Consider the following 20115-nt stretch of genomic DNA (forward strand, 5'->3'; position numbering starts at 1 on the left):
CAGCCCTTGAACTACTGTCACAAGAATCCCGGCAACATCATTCATTAGCAGAAAGTGCCACTAAGTCGCACCTGGCTTTTGGAGACCCCAGAGGGCCTTCCGGGCAAAAGCTGTTCAGAGGTGGTCTGCCATTGCCTGCCCCTACTTAGTAACCCTGGCTTTCCTTCATGGTCACCCATCCTACTAATAACCAGAGCCAGCCCTGCTTCGCTCCTGAGAGCCAATGAGACTGAGTACTTACAGGCTGACTGACAAACCCATGTTTCTCTCGAAAACCATTTTCAGCGTAATTTTGGATATGCTGCATTTGGAGAGACAAGCAGGTTCTTAGCTACTTTGACACTGCCAACTGTTCCTCCCCCTCCTGTATATAAAACAGTACGTGGGAGCTGCTAAATCTCAGTGGAGAAGTAGATTTCTTTCGTGGCAACCTGATTGACTCCTGAAAAGGGGCCATAAGCTCTTCACCTGGTTTTGTCTTTTGTTGTTAAGTCACTTATGATTTATGGCAACATCATAGGGGTTTTAAGTCAAGGGCTGTTCAGAGGTTGCTTGCCATTGCCTGCCTCCACAGTGGTAACCCATCTAAATATTAACCCTGTTGATGAGATAGGGCTAGTCTGGGTTCTCCATAGGAAAAGGGGGGAAATAGCAGGACATCCAAGCTTCTGTGAACTACTCAATATAATAATATATAGTGTAATTTTGAATTTAACTCTCTGGTCTCAGGATAAATAGTTGTCAGCTCAGCTTCTACCTGTAGGAATGTTTCACACTTGGGTGGAGACAGATGGGGCAAGCAACAAATGGTAAAGTGTAATCCGTTAGTCACTAACATGGACAGTTTTATTCCTCCTATGTTTTTGTGAACTACAACTGAATTCAAGGGGACTGATTGGCTGTTTTAGCAAAGAATTATCATATGGCTGTATTTGGATGTTGTGACACAGTTTACTAATTTAATAGGATTAATTTTTGCTTATGTATTCCTACTGTCATGATGGTCAGTTCATGGTCCGAGGAAGAGTGCTTGCACTCGAAAACTCATGCCTTGAATAAATCTTCGTTGATCTTAAAGGTGCCACTGGACTCTTATTTTGTTTTGTTGTACTTAAAACATAATAGTTTCTTACATGGTAGCATTCACTTACAGGAAAACTTGTGCAAAACTGTGTGCAGTTGTCACAGCTAATAACTTCCTTTGTGCCTGCAGCTGGGCTTGGCTCCCTAGTGATGGAAGCTCATGACCCTGGTGCATTTGTATAAAGCAGAGCCACATGTGATATCCTGTGAGCTGAAGCACAGATATATGTCTTCCTCTCCTTATCTGCAACTTCTATCTGTACAGGCAAGCTGTCGCAGTGAAAATGGTTCATGACCTTCTCAAGTTTCATTCGGTGCTACAAAATAATTACTATTGAAATGTACAGAGCATTTACAGTGGACTTGACCCGCAGTATCTCAAAGGCACTTTCTTAATTCTAGTCGAAAGAAGCAAGGAAAAGCCACAGCAAATGTTAAAAGGCACAACTGCAGGAAGACATTTATCCATAAATATGCATAAAGACATCTTTTGTGCTGAATTTTAAAATTACATACATAAAAACAGGAGCTGGCAACCCTAAGGGCAGCTGATTTCTGTAGCTAGGAGATCCATAGTGATTCCATGAGATCTCCATGTTGGCAAATCTAGGAGGAGAGAAGGAAGCAGGAAAGGCTATAGGGCTTTTAGGAAAAAGAGGAAATAATAGGGGAGGGGGAAGTGGGGGAAGTGAGATACTTTCTACAAGTCCACATGGGTTCCTGCTTGTAAATATTAATTACTAAATCAACAATTATTTCCTTTTGTTCATCCTGAATCTATTGCCCATCAAGTTCAATTGTTCCCCTGGAGTTCTTGAAGTAACTCCTCTGAGGATTTAACAGGTTGGAAATTTCAGAATAAATCTCGAGCCATTAAAGAAACTAACCTGTTTCAGAGAGGTTTATATTTCCATAGTATTCAAGGAAAATTTCTAATGAAGATTTTTCCATTTAAAAGAAGGAAAACTACCAGACTTCTGTGCTTGGTTTTATATATTTGGTTTTATGTATTTGGACGCCTTCTTACAACTTTGTAAGTACCTTAAACTTCATATTTCATTTTTTTATATAAACTTTTATTCAACATTTTAAAATATAGCACAGATGAGAAAGAAGTAAGATGCAGAATATTTAATAAAAAAAAGGAAAAGAACGAGAAAAAAGAAAAGGCTTCTGATTTTATCTATGATGATTATAAAACAAGTTGTTATCTGTTACCATTTCCACACCAGAGGATTCATGCCGGGCTGGAGTTTGAGCTGGGTAGGTTGCCCAGCCTCTTCCTGCTTCCGCATGGGGGAGCGTTTGGCCCGGTGCACCTTGTCCACCCTGGATTTGTGCTCCCGCCTGGGAGCCAAGGCAGCAATGTTCCCAGTCTGATAGTATATAAAGGAATTTAAAACCACTTTTAAAATGTACCTTCGTATTTTTTTCCTCATAGTCTTCAAAGCCATAAATCCTCATTTTGTTTTTGTTCATATCATGCAGGAAGTCCATAAAAAGTTTCCAGACAGACAAAGAAAATTACATTATTTGTAACCAAGTAAAGCAGTAAGCTTGGCCATTTCAACCAATTTATCCACCATTCTCCAATGGTGGGTAATAATGAACTTTCCTATATTTGAGAATATAGCAGTCTCATTGCTGTGATCATTCACAGGCATTTACATTCAACTGCTACAAATTCAACTGACTATGCCTGTGGAGCCATGCAAGTGATTTCCCCCTTACTGATATGGAGACACCAGTCTTGACCAAGCATCAGTAATGGCAACTGAAGGAAGATGGCTCTGGTGGCCTTTCCTTGCATGCCCAGGGAATTGCTGATCACCACTGTGGGAGGGTAGGTGAATTTCCTACAGGCTAGACTGGATTCTGGAGATTTTTGGTGTGTGTGTGGGGGGAATCACTTGGGCATGAAGCTGGGGTCACTGTGGACAGGATGGTAGTTGTGAATTCCTGCATTGTGAAGGGGGTTGGAATAGATGACCCTGGAGGTCCCTAACAATTCTATGATTCTAAGATGGGAGGTGAGGGAAACCCTGACCAGGCTCTGTTTCTGTAGTTCTGTAGAGGTGTGAAATTAAGCAAGCAACTTTGGGCATTGTCAATTTCACTCTTTAGAATGTGCTCCCTTTCCAAAGGGAGCCCATATGATGTTTCTATTATTATTATAATTTTGAAACTACACCAGATCTGGATGAGTGGGAGGAGTCCACAATGGCCACACCCATAAGTCACATGTGTGTTTAAAGCAGCATCAAGTCTCCAGGTGAATTATGGCAAACTCAGCAAGGCGCTGCCAGGGCAAGTGATCAAGCAGAAGAGGCTCCCCAGGGCCTTACCCTGCAGTGTTTCCTTGGAGGCCTCCCTTCCACGTCCTGATGCTGCTTGACCTCTGGGATCTGATGAGATGGAGCCGTACCATACCACCTTCCCTCCCCATAAGTTACTCAGGTGCTGTAATTTATTCTCCTGGGTGGTCAGCTTTGGCTTTTCCAGGACAAACCCTAATGAACATCAAAACAGACACTGTCCAGAGTACAAAAAAAAAAATAACCTGGTTACCGTAGCCAATGAATGGTCTACTGCAGGGGTAGTCAACCTGTGGTCCTCCAGATGTCCATGGACTACAATACCCATGAGCCAGCAAATGCTGGCAGGGGCTCATGGGAATTGTAGTCCATGGACATCTGGAGGACCACAGATTGACTACCCCTGGTCTACTGTACTGCATCCTACATCTATGAATAGCTATGACGTGTAAGCAGTCTGTATTTAAGGGTGGAAAACTAATCCAGACATCTTCAGGGTGACTCATTTCAAGAACTGGGTGCTCTCCTGTCCGCCTCCATGGCTCAGGGGGAAGGCATGGCAGATTGCATGTCTCGTGAAGTCCAAGGCGGGACATAATAGAAGAGTGCTCTCTGCCTTTGGTTTCGAGGACTCCTCGTGGACACAGTGCCTAGGGACAAAAGTACTACACTGAAAGGAGAAGCAGCTCCAGCGCATCGTTAAATGCAAGCCAGCTGGGAAGCGTTCACAAAACCAGAGCATCTGTCAATAACGTTTGTCTCGTGCTCCTCAGTAAGTCTGGATCTCTTGTTGCACCACTTTCAAGAGTATCTGAAGCTTCACGGTAAGATCATCTGCAATGGAAAGAGAGATCCAAAGCAAGATTAGTTTAGCTGCCAGTGTTTTTACCAAAGGGGTTGCTGAAAAGCTTAGTGCCTTGACAGAGGGCAAGACTATAATTTGTGACATTCTCCAGCCAGACATTCTCCAGAGCAACCACTCCTGGTATAAAGCAATTCTGTACTGAACAATAATACAAAATTAACTAGAGCTTACTCACGGAAGGTAGCTCGGCAACAACTGGGCATTGATCTTTGGATGAGCAAATAGTAAACTGGAAAGCCGCTCAGGACCATGGCACAACCGATGCTGATGCTTACGGGATCAGAGTAGAAAGACATCCCCACCGTGAAAAGGCAGATGAGCGTGAAGGAAACCGGAATGAACAGCGGAACCTGATGGGGGAGGTGACAGGTATTGGTATAGGTAACAAGCTTTCAGGAAAGGCTTTTCTCTTGATCTTAAATTCCACTGGACTGTATTCCTCGTGCCTTTTCCAAGTAGCACAACAATTTTTGCTGTCACACATACAAACCCTCTCCCATGCCGATCTTTTATGCACACTTGATTTCTGTAATGTTCCTTACATGTTCTGCAAAGGGCCACCAGTGTCTCTATTGATACATGCACCAACCAGATCAGGGGTATTCAAACTGTGGCCCTCCAGATGTCCATGGACTACAATTCCCATGAGCCCCTGTCAGCATTCGCTGACAGGGGCTCATGGGAATTGTAGTCCGAAGGACCTCTGGAGGGCTGCAGTTTGACAATCCCTGAACTAGATAAATGCAGCCATGAAACTCACTGGGTCACTTTGGAAAGCCACCCAAACTTGGCTCAAATCTCATTTATCTTGCATTATTATTCTATGGAGCATGGTATTTTTAGAAGAGGAGGAAGAAGTGGGTTTTATAACCCACTTTTCTCTACCCAAAGCGGCTTACAATCACCTTCCCTTCCTCTCCCCATAACAGACACCCTGGGAGGGAGGTGGGGCTGAGAGATCTCTGTTATTACTGCTCAGTCAGAACAGCTCTATCTTTCTTCTTTTTGCTGTCCAATCATAGCTGACTCATTACAACCCTGTAGGCGGGTTTTCAGGGCAACATATTCTCAGAGGTGGTTTGCCGTTGCCTACCTCTGCACAGCAACCTCGGCATTCCTAGGGGGGTCCTCCCATCTAAGTACTAACCAGGGCTGACCCTGCTTAACTTCCAAGTGCAGCTGGTGAAACCGGCCTAGCCTGGCCTATGCAGGTCTTGCATTAATTCTATTTGCTTCAATGTGGCTTGCAGAGGACAACTTTGTGCTTCCCCTATCACACAGTGATGTATACAAAGTTCATTTGTGCAGTCAGCATTGCATTAACCCTTTCCATGACATGCTGGAGGGTCTGCACTGTTGCCAGATGGATTCTGGATGGGCTAAATGCCTGCCGGCAAATCCTGCACAGTTGAGAAAAGGAAGCTTTCTTGAACATAAAGGCATGAAAACAGGAGATTTTGATCTTGAACCGCTAGAGGGCAGTAGATGAATGCACACTGTGCAACTGCTCCGACTGAGATTATGTTTTAATCCGAATATAGTATTACGGGGGTTAGACAATAACATCAGTGCTGCTTAGCATGTTTTTGAAAACTTTCTTAACCACTAAAAACTTTTTCAAGAGGTAAACACAACAAGCCTTTGTCCAGCCTCCCTACTATGCATCTGATTGTTATTCTCATATTTAACAACACCATGTTCCAGAAAGTCGTGACCACGGAATATTTTGCAAGATGCAATTAGGTCGCAAAGGACATTAATCATCAACAGAAAATGTAGTCCCAGCAAATCTGTTCAGACCCTCTTATTACAAATACAGGCTGGATGTCGTTCTTGGGAACATTAATTACCTCTCGTATTGAGTGACAGCAGATGCATTACAATAGCCCAGGATAATTATGGTGACAAACAAACCCACGTCTGCTTTTATAATAGATGTTGTGATATCTCTCGCACAATAATGCTGAAAAAACTGGGAGTGGGGGGGTTGGGAATAAACTCCACACTCTTGCCTGGAAACTCAAAACAAATCATATTTCTTCTTTTGAAATAATGGGCATTGTTCCAAGGACCCAGAATCAACATTTTGAAGGATCACATTAGCATGATTCCTATTAAATATGGTGCATTCTCATTCTCCAGTCCTGTCATATAACCAGGAAATACTCTTGGACACTTCAGAGAGAAAAAATGAGGTTCAGTAACTTGAATAAACATTGGAACTTTCAAGAACAAAAAGACCATAAATGAATGCATTGATACAACACTTTAAAGTATTCAAGGCACATTCTATGCACAGGTTGTGTTATTCAGATCCTGAGATGCTGGGGAGCGGGGTCAGTAAATAAATATTTAAAATAAATCAACTTAGATGTGACAATAAAGTATGGTTTGTCACTCTAGGAACAAGCTTGCACAATCTCCCCTTTCCCACGACATGCACTTGTCAGATACTGAAGAGTACTTAATTCTCAACAAACCGACATCCTAATTGGACTAAGCAACTAACTGTGGTTTGCTTTCTTGCCTACAGGCAGCATTCAAAATAGTGGTTTGGAATCTTTTCAAGGAAGAGAACTAACCACAGTTTCTCATTGCACCTGACGGGATGTAACAACAAACCATAGTTTGTTGGATAGTGGGAAGTCTTCAATATCTAAGCTGCTCATGGTAGAGGGAGGAAAACACAGTTGTATGAAGGGGGGGGGGGTGGCTTACACAAGCCTGAAGATTTCAAAGTTACACCTCAATGGAATATTGTAATGAAGATCAGTATTATAACTTCCTATAACTATAGATAAGAAGTTGAGGCAGAGATAAATTCAGAAAAGGCTGCTAAGGCCAGTGAGTTCACTGCAGTAGTGAATGTTGGCAGACTAATGGAGGAAATTTGAATCACATGAAATAAGCCACACACACTGATACAGGAAAGAGAAGGGCATAAATCAGTATTTTACTTATATTATATGAATTACACTAATGTCCAAGATATTTCCCTTTTGGTCTCCTTAACTTTTCGAAACTTTCCTAGAAGGCTTCCTCTCTCTCTTTTACTATACTGTTTTCAATTAACTGATTTTTATTCCTCGCCCTTTTTTTGTATACTGGCATATCTCTACAACTACAATAAAATGTGTGCGAATAAACTGTAAAGGGGAAGAATAAGAGAAGGGGGCCTCCTTGAAACCAAGCCATCTGCAAGCCCAGCTAGACTCTAAATGAGAGAGCCATCAATAGGTCTTTTAGAAAAGAAGCTTTTGGATCATAGCCTGGGAAAGGGTAGGTTTAACTCTTCCCCCTGCATCATTTTCCCTGTTAGAAATCCCTTCTTCACTGTTGTTAGCTACAGGAGAAAGGGGGGGGAGTCGGGATAATAGAACCATTCTGATGCAGGGGTTTAGTGAGAACTTTCTCAATCTATGTCCCATTATGGAGAATGGCACTCTGCAGGTCACCCAGCAGAAATGGACTTGACAACGGGCAGTTCCTCTGAGGCCAGGAATTTAAGATTCTGCAGGCACAAATTCACAGCTCTGTCACACCTCTGGTCACCCAGTGCCTCTCACTCTACAATTGCCTGAGGCATATATATGTTCCTAATTTAGAGGACATCCAGCAACATCATGGTGCTAGGCTCCGAGCCAAAGTGCTGCCTGTCTTGCAGCCTGGCTAACCCTGGAGCTTGTGAGAGGATTTTAGCACTTTCGGTGCTCAGTTGAAAACTTTGGCAGGGAGTCCATATTGGGAACTGTCCCTGGTCCTGCCCTGACGTTGCTTCTTAGACATTGCTGTCTCCAGAGAGACCATGGCTTTTACAGCACATGTTTGGTATTCAGAAGGCCTCAGGTTCAATCCCTGGTGCCTCCACTTCTGGGGTCAAAGGTAACAAGTATCAGTAAAAGATCTCGCCCAAGTCTTTAGACAACCATGTGACTTGATGAACCAATGATCTGATTCAACTATCAGTCTTAAATTAGCCTGAACTATCTTTCTGCCAGCATCATGCAGGTTCCCGACTGGCCACAACACAAGAGACTAAATACCTTTTGATGATTTAGGTTTCAATGACAGCTCTTCTGTTCTTTCATATATGTTTATATTCTCTGTACCGGCAGGCATACCATTTTGGATCCATGCTGTCTGTTTCTTGGCTCACTCCTTCATCTCTTAAGCACTACATTGCCTCACCATACAGTGATAAGTCTAAAGAAGAGGAAATGCCATGGTAGTCCCAGGAATAACTTCATTACCTGGAATGGGCTTGGTATCTCAGGGTGACGGTGACGGTGAACTATAAGCCCAAGGGTTGCCAGCCCAATGAAGAGCCACCGAGAGAAGCTGAAGAAGTTCAGGAGGTGGTAGAGGTCTCCCACACAAATCATGGCTGTCACCAAAGGGAACTGCAGAGGGTGGATGTAAGAATTAAATCAATTGAGTAAAAGTGCAAACTCAGCTCATGCAGGAAAGGAGCTGGAATCTGCATGGAACTATTCGGCACCCCTGATAATCCAACCTTAAATAGATTTGCACTGGAACAATGCCAAAGGCTGCAGAATGGGTGGAGAAAACCAAAGGAAGGAGGGGTGTGGGTTTTTGATTTCAGGCAGCTTGTTTTATTTAGATGGTGAAAGCTGAGAAGCCCAAGGTCAATGTTCACATTAAAGAGCAAATCAATTACAGAATTCTGTATCTGAGATAAACAGGAACAAAGCCACTGAAATACTTTCTAGAACATCAATTTAAAAATATGAGCACAACAGTGAGGCTGGCAGCCAATGAATGATTATTGTTAGATCTGTCATCAAGTTTTAACTCATGTTCACATTTGCATATTAACAAAACTTTAACTGATCTATGTAGAAATTATGTGGACATAGAACTGAGGTCACTGTGGGTATACAGGTAGTTGTGAATTTCGTGCATCCTTCAGGGGGTTGGACTAGATGGCCCTGGAGGCCCCTTCCAACTCTGTGATTCTGTGATTTCTTTTCCTGGATCACTGTAAACAACAATGTGGTCTTCAAAATTACAGGCCAGTTGAGGTAGTGGTATACCACCCTAAGTTCCTTGGTGAGAAAAAACATATTAAAGTGAAACTTCAGTGTCAGATTCTAAACAAGATGGGTAGCCATGTTAGTCTGTCTGTAGCAGTAGAAAAGAGCAAGACTCCAGTATCACCTTAAAGACTAACAAAATTTGTGTCAGGAGATGAGCTTTTGTGAGTCATTGCTCCAGATGCAGCTAGAATGATGCAGCTAGATAGAACTTCTTTCTTGATGCACTGTAATTTTATTCCATTACACAGAGAGTCACTCCTGAAGATGGAATTTGTACCAAGCGTCTATCTCTGCTCCCAACTCTTCCCCTTCTCGCCCAACTTTGATTATTTCCCCTAGAAGAAAGTGGAATACGGTTTCCTCTTCATTGTCTCTGAAAAGAGGAGTTCTGATTCAAGAAACCTCATGCTGGAATAAATGTTCTCAAGTCCTTGAGGTGCCACCAGAATTCCACTTCATCTAGCCTAAGGGGCCCTCCTTCAATTTCACTGGTAGTTTAGCCTGAGGGAAAGCCTCTTAAATTGTAGGGAGGCTCCTTGGGCTGCAGGAAGCCTTCAGGCCATGCTGTGCACAGTAGGAAGATTCCTGCCTGTGTCCAGAAGAAATATCTGTTGTAATGTGAATGCTGTTGTTCTAGGATTTATCATTTCTCAGACCACTTCAGCCACTTTAAAGTAACTGGTCACCTAAAATGTTGGTCGCTTGATGTTGAAGAAGCAGAAACTCACCATCAGCATAACAGCAGGTAAGGGCGTGTGCCTTTGAATATGGATCATGGAGAAGAGGGGAGGCCACTGCCCCTCCCTTGAGGCCACAAACAATGTCCTGGTGGGGAAAACAAGCAACACAAGACCTTGAGTCTTTTATTCATTACAGGCCATAGCGGTGATCAATTGCACTTCTGGACAGATCTATCTTTCAAAATGATATAGCTTGCTGTTGCCTACTTGCTCTGCTCTTATTTGTTCTCCAGAGGAGCCCAGGAGACCTCACCTGTGTATCTTCTGGGAGCACCCATCCAGTAACACCATCTCCATCACAGGCAGATACTTAGAATCATAGAATCATAGAGTTGGAAGGGCCACACAGGCCATCTAGCAGGATCAGCCCAAAGCATCCTAAAGCTTTGATCTGACTTGAAACCTCCCACAGTTTTGTGATTGGTCCCCGCATCCCATGAGGCTTTGTTACTGGCCACTGTGGCAGCCACTTTGGGGCAGGATCACTCAACATTTCAGAAGCGCCCACAGTTCTCATGGAGACTGAGGACCTCTGCCCTAAAGCACCAGAATGGGATCTAATACTTCCCTTATGCCAAGCTGAATCCAGCTGTTGGGAGTTTCCAGGAGATACCAGGGGCTAGGAGAAGAGTTAAGCCCTCCTTGCCCCTCAGCTCACAACTCCAAATCACCCACCACACATTCTGCTTTGAAATGGAAAAGGAAACTGTCTTGGAAACTTCTCTCATGCATTCACCTATGACACTGGCCATCTTTAGGCAGCCGCTGGACAGATACTTATCCTGGATGATTTAGGCTTAACCTGCACTGAGCAGGGAGGTGGACTAGATGACTCCTTCTGACTGTAGGGTTCAAATTTCAGCGCAGTCATGAAGTTTAGTGGATTACCTTGGGCCTGTCGCTCTCTGTTGAGCAAGTCTACCTCACAGGCTTGTTGTGAGGGTAAAATGGAGGAGGAGAGACCTATATACACTTACCGTGAGCCCCTGGGAGGGAAGCTCAAAATGTGACTGATGTAGCTAGGAGGGAGAAACTTTCAAAAGTAGTTTCCAAAGTTTAAAAAGCAACAAGTCACTGACCTTGAAAATGTAAAGATACCTCCATTCATGGTCCCGAAGCAAGACAAGGCAACCAAGACAGGAATCACTGAGATAAGACTCTGGAATGCTTTGCGTGCAAAACTCTGAAAGAGAGACATGCTTGTGGTCAACAACATCAAGATCTTAATGAATGGGCTTCAAGGTGGATTCAAATATCTGATGTATTGGGGGGTGTAGTCATCTCAAGGCCTGGGAACCTCTCTGGTTTGCCCCCCTTGTATGTAACAGGGACATGTAAGACACCCAGCTTGGTATAGTGGTTAGGAGTGTGGACTTCTAATCTGGCGAGCCGAGTTTGAATCCCCCACATGCAACCAGCTGGGTGACCTTGGGCTCACCACGGCACTGAGAAAACTGCTCTGACTGAGCAGTGATATCAGGGCTCTCTCAGCCTCACCCACCTCACAGGGTGTCTGTTGTGGGGAGAGGAATGGGAAGGAGATTGTAAGCCACTTTTGAGACTCCTTCGGGGAGAGAAAAGCCGCATATAAGAACCAACTCTTCTTCTTCTTCTTCGTTTGGCTGCATCCACACTGCTGTTGGAAAGGCACAAACATATTGGTTGGACAGTGAATTCTTGCTCTGCATAGACCACCTTTCAGGACTCCCACCGCATTCCTGGGCAAAACCTGTCTGCATCATTCCCCTTGTATTTCTACAATGAAAAGGGCCACGGATTTAATTCAGCTTCAGGAGCACGGAGGGTTTCTGATGGTATCCTCCCATACTCAGAGGAGAGAATGCTTCTGGGTAATTAAGATCAAACGAAGAGGATGTATCCTAGCTGCAGCTTTTAGGAGACAGGCAGGAAAATGGGATTCAATACGGAGGCTGCATGGTCAACATGGAGCAGGGGTAGTCAAAGTGTGGCCCTCCAGATGTCCATGGACTACAATTCCCAGGAGCCCCTGCCAGCGTTCGCTGGCAGGGGCTCCTGGGAATTGTAGTCCATGGACATCTGGAGGGCCGCAGTTTGACTACCCCTGACATGGAGCCTGAGAGATGCACAAACTACTGGCCTGCAGTTGTCCTGTAGAGGCTGCCACGGATGCTGTCCAAGAGATACGCCTAAATGGGCACACACCTGTTGTGTGCACACACCTGTCGTGTCATAGTTGGCCACCTCTCTGAGCTCTCCTTTTCAGCTGTTTCAGGGTATTGTTTGAAAACTTGCAAAAAAAACCAGGCTGGCCAGAGACCAAAGCAGAAAAATGCAGGCAACAATGACTTATGCAGGCAACAATGCAATATGAATGCCACAGAACTGATAAGTTGTCCGCTGAATACATTCTGAGGTACGCTATGTTCCTACCCGCAGAACATTACTGTCTTATACAATGGCTGTCCCGGGGAACATTCTGCCTTGCCAGGACACGATATGACAAACTGCGCCATTTGGGCTCTTTCCTTCTTCCCCTCCCCCCCAACACACCTAAACACTCCACGGCATTTGCTTACCTCATCCAGACTAAGGCACATGAAAGAATTTGAACAGATAAAAGACACTGGCAACTGTACCACCATCCATGCACAGAAATTCTTCTCCACTCCTGCAGCCCCTTCTAGCCCCCCTGCCCCAAAAGATAATTTTCTAGGTTATGGGACCCTTGTAGAGAAATGGCAGTGATCATTGGTGAGTTAGAGGGAGGAAGGGCCAAGGGCACTGTGCTTGCAGGAGAGAAAATATTTCATCTGCTCATTCTTCCTGACTCCAGTACCCCTCCAGCTTCTCCATACAGGTCCTGCCACCTTGAGAATATTTATTTATTTCCCACCATCCCCGGCAAGCCATCTCATGGCGGGTTACATAATAAAACCTCACATAACAATAAAACCCCATTAAAACCCAATTAAAAATTAAACAACATGGCGGTAAAAACCATCAACCCTGCCCCACAACAGTATGACTGCCACTAGGGGCGCCAGAGGGACTGCACCAGCTGGCCGCCATCAGAGTGATATTCCAGAACAGGGGTAGTCAAACTGCAGCACTCCAGATGTCCATGGACTACAATTCCCAGGAGCCCCCTGCCAGCATTCGCTGGCAGGGGGCTCCTGGGAATTGTAGTCCATGGACATCTGGAGGGCCGCAGTTTGACTACCCCTGTTCCAGAACTTAAGGTGGTGTATCTCCCTGAGGGGACCCATCTGATCTTTCTCCAGCACTGGCCTCAACCATAGACCTGCTGGAAGAGCTCCGTCTTACAGGCCCTGCAGAATGCCGCAAACTGAACCCTCAGGAAATGACAGATAAGCGACAAAACCATCTTAATGTATTTATTATCTTCATGTTCATGTTTCTTGTCTAAATGAAATTGTGTTATCACAGTATTGTTGTTGCCTTGAGTTCTAGGGGGCTTAAGTAAGGTGGGTATCAATATTCTACAGCAATCAATCAATCCGTCTTTCCACTCACCACTGCTACCGCCTGGGAGGCCAGGACGTCTGTCGCTGTCAACACAGTGTAGTAGGACACATTGGTAAGCATGTAGCCCACAATCACAGTGATCACGGACACAATGACTGCCAGAGGAATATTTCTACAAAAGAGGGAGAGGGGGAACCGGGGGGAGAAACAAAAAGACCATAATGGAGCTATCCTGTGTAAGTTTAAAATCAGCAACAGCCTGCAGAACTGTTAATGTTCTAAACAAAAATATTCCAGGCAAAGGAAAACTCCAAGCAAGGCTGTGGTTAGCTCCTTTTTAATGTTACTCCTAAGAGACTAGAATTATGCATGGAATCTGCAAACAATTCGTTTTTTTTGGCACGGACAAGCAAAAGGCTCCTTAAACTAAAACTCTGACTTGGGTGGGTGGGTGACAAGTTCAGAGGAGGCAAGGAAATGCCTGCAGAAATCTTCCAAGGCGCTTTTGATAAAACACTGAACCGCTAGAGGGAGTCAAAGATAATACCTGGATTAGTGTGGCTCTAGATGCCTGCATGGTAAAGGTAAGCTCAGGTCAACTGAGACGTGACATCAGGGTGAACTGACGGGAAGATCTCTGTCTGGGAAGGGCCATGGGGGACTCCTGATTCAGACCAGTCCACTATACGAAGGGAAGGAGAGGGCTAGCCCTCCCCCCTCCTGCCCCTAATGCTATTGGAGTCTGTATATCAGCAGCAGCAGCAAATGGCAAGATCAAAAAACCCTGGGCTTGATCCAAATCTATGCAGCTGCTACTTCCTTTTTTAAACTGGAAGACCCAGTCTTGGATTTCTTGACAGCAGGACTAGGAGTGGTTTAAGGCTTCGAGAGCCCATAGCTCCAGAATTTGTAGAGCCCGAGCAGAGTACAGTTGGAGAGGGAGCAGCCAGATTGGGGGCGGGGAGGGACAGGGGAGAATACCCCACAGTGGAAAGGGGTGTCATTCTGAGTGTCCTTGAAGATGGAAAAGGGAGGAGGAGAGAGGCTATAACCCTGACCTGTGGGGGGGGGGAGGCACTGTGCGGGGTCCCTGGAAGCAAGGGGTTTATAGCTGGTCTAGGTTCACATTCTAATGTCTCCAAGGTTAGGTTCAGTATAAATCAGTCACTTCCCTCCCTCTCCTGGGTCTGTTCATCGCCTTCCTGAAGAGCTTCTCACACAAATTATACAAACTCTACTGACACAACCTCACTCCACAATTAACCGGATAGACACCACCTCTTTTCTTGAGTGGCGGAGTGAGCCTTTTTACAGGCTTTTTTATTTATTTATTAATTTTGTTCTGAGGGGTTCATATCTGTATATCGAATCACAAGGTCCCTAGTTCTAAGACACGGGTAGTCAAACTGCGGCCCTCCAGATGTCCATGGACTACAATTCCCATGAGCCCCTGCCAGCAAACGCTGGCAGTGGCTCATCGGAATTGTAGTCCATGGACATCTGGAGAGCCGCAGTTTGATTACCCTAAGAGATAATTTCTCAGACTCACCGTTCTGGCCTCACTAGCTCTTCTCGGACAAAACTCGTCTGGAACCTATCATTTGAGGGAGAAAAAAAGAGGACCAAAAAGGTTTGTGGTGAGATTTCAACAGTGTTGATAGAATCCCGCCCCCCTCTTCCCCAAAGTTTTATAAAGGCGTTCTTTAAGTAGGCATACCATCCCGAATAGGCAAACATCCCTGCATAAAACGCTAGTGGTAGTTTGTCCAAGGCAAGTGCTTGGGTGTTAAAAGGATCCTGGAAATTTTCTGTGTGGCCTAAAAAAAAACAACAGCCCAAAAACAGAAGATTATAAAGCAAGAGTGATACGAACAGAAACTGTCCTGGGATGGTTAGAGGGGCATATAAATGTGTCTCAACGTTTCTACATACATTTGACATAACCCAAGGGCATGTCCCTGTTAGAAATCCCTTCTTCACTGAGTGGGCATGTACACAGCTGTGTTTCCCAATAATATTTCCCAAGTATATTCTCCTAGAGGAGATCAGCCCTGACTGCTCCTTAGAAGGCCAGATCCTGAAGATGACACTCAAATACTTTGGCCACCTCATGAGAAGGAAGGACTCCCTGGAGAAGAGCCTAATGCTGGGAGCAATCGAGGGCAAAAGAAGAAGGGGACGACAGAGAATGAGGTGGCTGGATGGAGTCACTGAAGCAGTCGGTGCGAGCTTAAATGGACTCCGGGGAATGGTAGATGACAGGAAGGCCTGGAGGATCATTGTCCATGGGGTCGTGATCGGTCGGACACAACTTCACACCTAACAACAACAACAACAACAATTCTGCACAATCATGCTAATTCTGGAGTTCCTCAAAGCCCAAAGAATGCTTCAAGGGGTTTCCCAATGCTAAAAAAAGGTTGAGAAAGGCTGCTGTAGAGTTTTCAAGACAAGAAACATTCAGAGGTGGATTGCTGTTGCCTGCCTCTGTGTAGCAACTTTGGTGTTTTCTCATCCAAATACTAACCAGAGCTGACCCTCATGAGATTGGGCTGGCCTGGAAAGAGGCATAACACCTTATAACTGTGTGCCTTTGTAAATTAAAACTCATGACCCCTGAATACAAGGAGGGGATTCTTTGTTCTTTTCAATCTTCTGTCTCTTGCCCTACTGTGAGGCTTGAAACAATGTTCTACAGTGACAGTTGTGGAATAGATTCAAGTGGGCAGCTGTGTTGGTCTGAAGTAGCACAACAAAATCAGAGTCCAGTGGCACCTTCAAGCCTTGAATAAATCTTTGTTGGTCTTAAAGGTGCCACTGGACTCTGATTTTGTTGTGGATTAGTTAAGCCGCAGTCTATATGAAGTGATGCCCCTGAGGATCGTAGCATGGTAGAAAACAACACTTTCGCTAAACACAGTCTACAAGCAACTAGCCATGTCAATAGGAGAGGCTGAGATCCTAAATCCTAATACTTTCCAGGGAGTAAGTCCCATTTAATAAAGTGAGGCTTACTTCTGAGTAGGCCTGCTTAGAATTAGAGGGCAGAACTTCTTGGGAAGAAAGGCAAGAGCTCTGCTGGATGAGGCCAGTGGGACCCATCTGTTCCAGCATCTGGTTTCACACAGGGCCAACCAGTTGCCCAGGGGCCCACAGAGAACAAAGAGAACCTTCCCCGATTCACCTTCCAAGTACAGGCGTTTGCTTTTTCACCGCTGTGTTTACTTTTCCACCCATGTGGTGCTGCCGCATCTGACTTCACGTCTCCATTACAGGGCAAGCCCAGCATCTTTCCTTTTTTTCCAGTCTCAGCCAGTTCAGACTACTTCCCTGTACATTTGAAGTTGGGGGGGGGGGAAGGGAGTTTGTTCCAACGTGCATCCTCTCACACTCACCTTCATTTGCCATTTTGCTGCCCCCATTTAGACAGCTCTTCACAATCCACCTGGGTTTTCGCCCCGCTGAATATTTTAGCATCATCCCCAATCTCGGCCACTAGACCCCAAGTGCAGATCATTTATGAACAAATTAAATAACGCTGGTCCCCAGACCAATCCTGGTGGGATCCTGCTGCTCAACATCCTATACTGTGTCCATTTCTTCCTAACTTTAGCATGAAAACAGACTAGTGAGATGGACAGACAAACAGACAGACATGTGGACATATGAAGAGATACCTTGGGCTAAAAGCAGCATGCCCGGGACAACGATAAGAGCAAGAGCGGCAATCTTGACAACAGACAAGACGGTCTGAAGCCTGGCGCTCCAGCTAACGCTCCAGGAGTTCAAGATGAGGACGATATCTGGGAGAAGAGAGAAGAGGCAATGAACTGGTCCGGCATGACCCATTCATATCAAGGGCCACTCCCTAAAAGTAGAACCTGTGCCATTTCCATGGGTTTAACTTTGGCAGGACTGTACAAGAAGAAACCCAGGAGGGTATAATCCCTTATTTGTGCATGCAAACAAAGGGGATGACCAAGAGGGACAGGCCTTTAAGGATGACAGGAACATGCTAGGGTTTTTTTGTTTGTTTGTTTGTTTGTTTGTTTGTTTGTTTGTTTGCTTGCTTGCTTGCTTGCTTGCTTGCTTGCTTGCTTGCTTGCTTGCTTGCTTGCTTACTTATTCGATTTGTATGATCGCCACTCTCAGAATCCGGCTCGTGGCGGTCCACAATGTTTCAATACAAATCAATACATTAAAAGCCATTAAAATTCCCCCATTGAAAACCCCATAAACAGTGACGCGCTCCCAATGGTGGCGACTGAATAAAACTATTCCCACACAGCCCCACTGGATGGGCAGAAGGGAGCAGATGGATAATTGGGCATTATCAATCTGGGGAACCATGCCAGTCTAATACTGGCCAGTCTCCAGATGGTGACCAACCAAAACGGCCTTCCAAATAAGCATAGATCTATCTCAAATATAGTCTGTGTCCTTATTTTGTTGTGAACCACCTCAACTGTATTAAAATGCATAAACTGCATCAAATGCATTATAATACAATACAATAAGGATACAGACTATATTTGAGATAGATCTATGCTCATTTGGAACATTGTTTCGGTTGGTCAATTTCTTCATTTTGGTGCTTCTACAGAAGCTTCACCCTCCAGATGACGGCTTGAGATCACATGGGATGACAATTGATCTCCAGGTAGAGGTCAGTTCACCTGGAGAAAGTGCCCGCTTTGGATGGTGGACTCTGTGGCCTTAGACTCCACTCCCTTCAGTCTGCAAACCTGCCCTCCTCAGTCTCCCATGCCAAAATCTCCAGGTATTTCCCAGCCCGGAGCTGGCAACCCTATTTCTGCCCCAGGAAGTTCACCTGGCACCTACTTTACAATTTTTCACATACAAAATAAAGACAATTCTATTTGTCTGGGTGCTGAGCAGAGTTTTTCCTGCCTTACAGTTGACAAACTTCCTCTGATGGTTTAGGACTAGTTAGTTAGTTATTTAGTTTTATTACGGTCATAGACCAGCATAAGATGATACAGAAACATCCATTAAAACCAGGAATTAAAACATCTTAAAAGATAACAATAGAAAATAGAAAAGGTAGATAAACACAGCTGTCCAGATTCATTTAAAACAAACCATTCTATTATGAATTTTGATCGCTGCTGGTTTAGGACTATATCATCAGTGCTGTTAGCTGATTAAATCTCTCCGTACGGTTTATGCACTGAGTGTTGTTTTTACAACTTGCACTAGTTTTTCAATGACATTTAACGCGGGTATCAATGATCATTGTATTGCTGTTATCCGGGAGACAGGGCGCTGGTGTTTTCATTTGCGTTGTTCTATTATTATATTTGCTTTCACTAGGCTGGGGTTTATTTTGGATTTGCTTTAAGTAGATCTCAAGTCAGATTTAGATTCTTGCAGTGGCAGCCTAGAAATGAATCATATCCATGAAGCATACTTACAATATCCTAGGAGAGCAACCAGTTTCACAGCTAAAAGCGGAGCTCCGCAGGGAGCGAACCAGGGCTCCAGGATGTAGCGGCCAAATGCCAAGGCTACAACAGCACTGTTGGCCGGCCTGCGAAGGAGAGGGTTGATGAGACATTAAGAAAATTGCAGAGACACTTGGCCAGCAGGACACAAATGTCCCTTGCAGCTGCCCAATCAGCGTCACTTTATCGCGGTTCTCTGCATAACCATGGCTTGAGGTTGCCTTTTCCTACAAGTGGGAATTCTTATCAGCCACAGTATTTATCTGGCAATCTGCAAACAGCAAAACAACAGCCAGAAGGGTATGGCACACCGGTTCTTGAGAGCCATACTGGAGATGAGTTCAAATCCTTGCTCAGCCATGAAGCCCGCTGGTTGGTCTGTTTCAGACCAACCTCAGCACTTCTGTTCCCAGGTGTGAATTCGCTCACATCTGGGGGCTTTTCGCACCGGGATCTTTGTAGCAAATTGGTTGCTGAATGAAAAATCGCCATTTAAAATAGTGGAATTCGTCGTTATGCATACCTGCCTTTGTAGTGGAATCCAGTTGCGTTTTGTAGCGTTTCCCACAGGCTTCCGGTCTCGGCAAAAATCGCTAGAAAGGAAGCGCTCTTGCCAAGCTCGTCCCGCCCCTGGCCGTCAAGCAGCCAATGGGCAGCCGTTAGCATGCTCCCAAACAGCCCCTTTCCCTTTTAGAAAGTTTTTAAAAAAAAAAAAAACAGACCCATTGCAACGAATCTGTGTTGATTCGTTGCAACGGAGAGACCCATCCAGCTGCCTGGTGTGTTTGAGCTGTCATTTATTCGTTGCCACGCTCCCTCCGAGTGAAACCCCCCCCCCTCTCACGGGCCCGATTTTCGGCTGAATGAATGTATAAAAAATAAAGGGAAAATACATCAGCAAACGGGCTTCTCTTGTTTGTGCTTAGTGACTGAAGGGGAGGGACTGAAGCCGGGGAAGCCTCTAAACAGAGGCTCGCTGGTGCGTTTATCCCCGTTCGCTCGGAGAAAAAAAAATGGCGATCGCTTCGCCGGAAGATCAGAGGAGAGAACTAGGGGGAGGGACTTTGTAGAAACTGCAACAATGTTAACGCACAGGTCTTTTTCGCTAGTGTTGCAGATTGG

At 44.9% G+C, this 20115-nt stretch overlaps 1 protein-coding gene across 8 annotated transcripts in view; it reads right to left on the reverse strand.

Moving 5' to 3' along the window:
- Positions 1 to 2199: 2199 nt before the first annotated feature.
- Positions 2200 to 20115, reverse strand: part of LOC143838478 (cystine/glutamate transporter-like) — a 43425-nt gene continuing 25509 nt past the window's right edge. For 6 of the 8 annotated variants that reach the window (XM_077339819.1, XM_077339822.1, XM_077339821.1 and 3 more), the window contains 10 exons: positions 18964 to 19079; positions 17206 to 17331; positions 15246 to 15345; positions 15078 to 15122; positions 13577 to 13700; positions 11140 to 11243; positions 10049 to 10145; positions 8514 to 8663; positions 4439 to 4613; positions 2200 to 4232 (listed from right to left, as the gene is read on the reverse strand). In XM_077339819.1, the coding sequence (XP_077195934.1) occupies positions 4168 to 4232; positions 4439 to 4613; positions 8514 to 8663; positions 10049 to 10145; positions 11140 to 11243; positions 13577 to 13700; positions 15078 to 15122; positions 15246 to 15345; positions 17206 to 17331; positions 18964 to 19079 (1102 nt within the window). In that variant the 3' untranslated portion in view covers positions 2200 to 4167. Of the gene's footprint in view, positions 4233 to 4434; positions 4614 to 8513; positions 8664 to 10048; positions 10146 to 11139; positions 11244 to 13576; positions 13701 to 15077; positions 15123 to 15245; positions 15346 to 17205; positions 17332 to 18963; positions 19080 to 20115 lie in introns of all 8 variants that reach the window. The other 2 variants (XR_013231398.1, XM_077339825.1) reach the window with 2 other exon arrangements.

The sequence above is a fragment of the Paroedura picta genome, chromosome 5 (assembly GCF_049243985.1).
Source record: "Paroedura picta isolate Pp20150507F chromosome 5, Ppicta_v3.0, whole genome shotgun sequence".
Lineage (NCBI taxonomy): Eukaryota > Metazoa > Chordata > Lepidosauria > Squamata > Gekkonidae > Paroedura > Paroedura picta.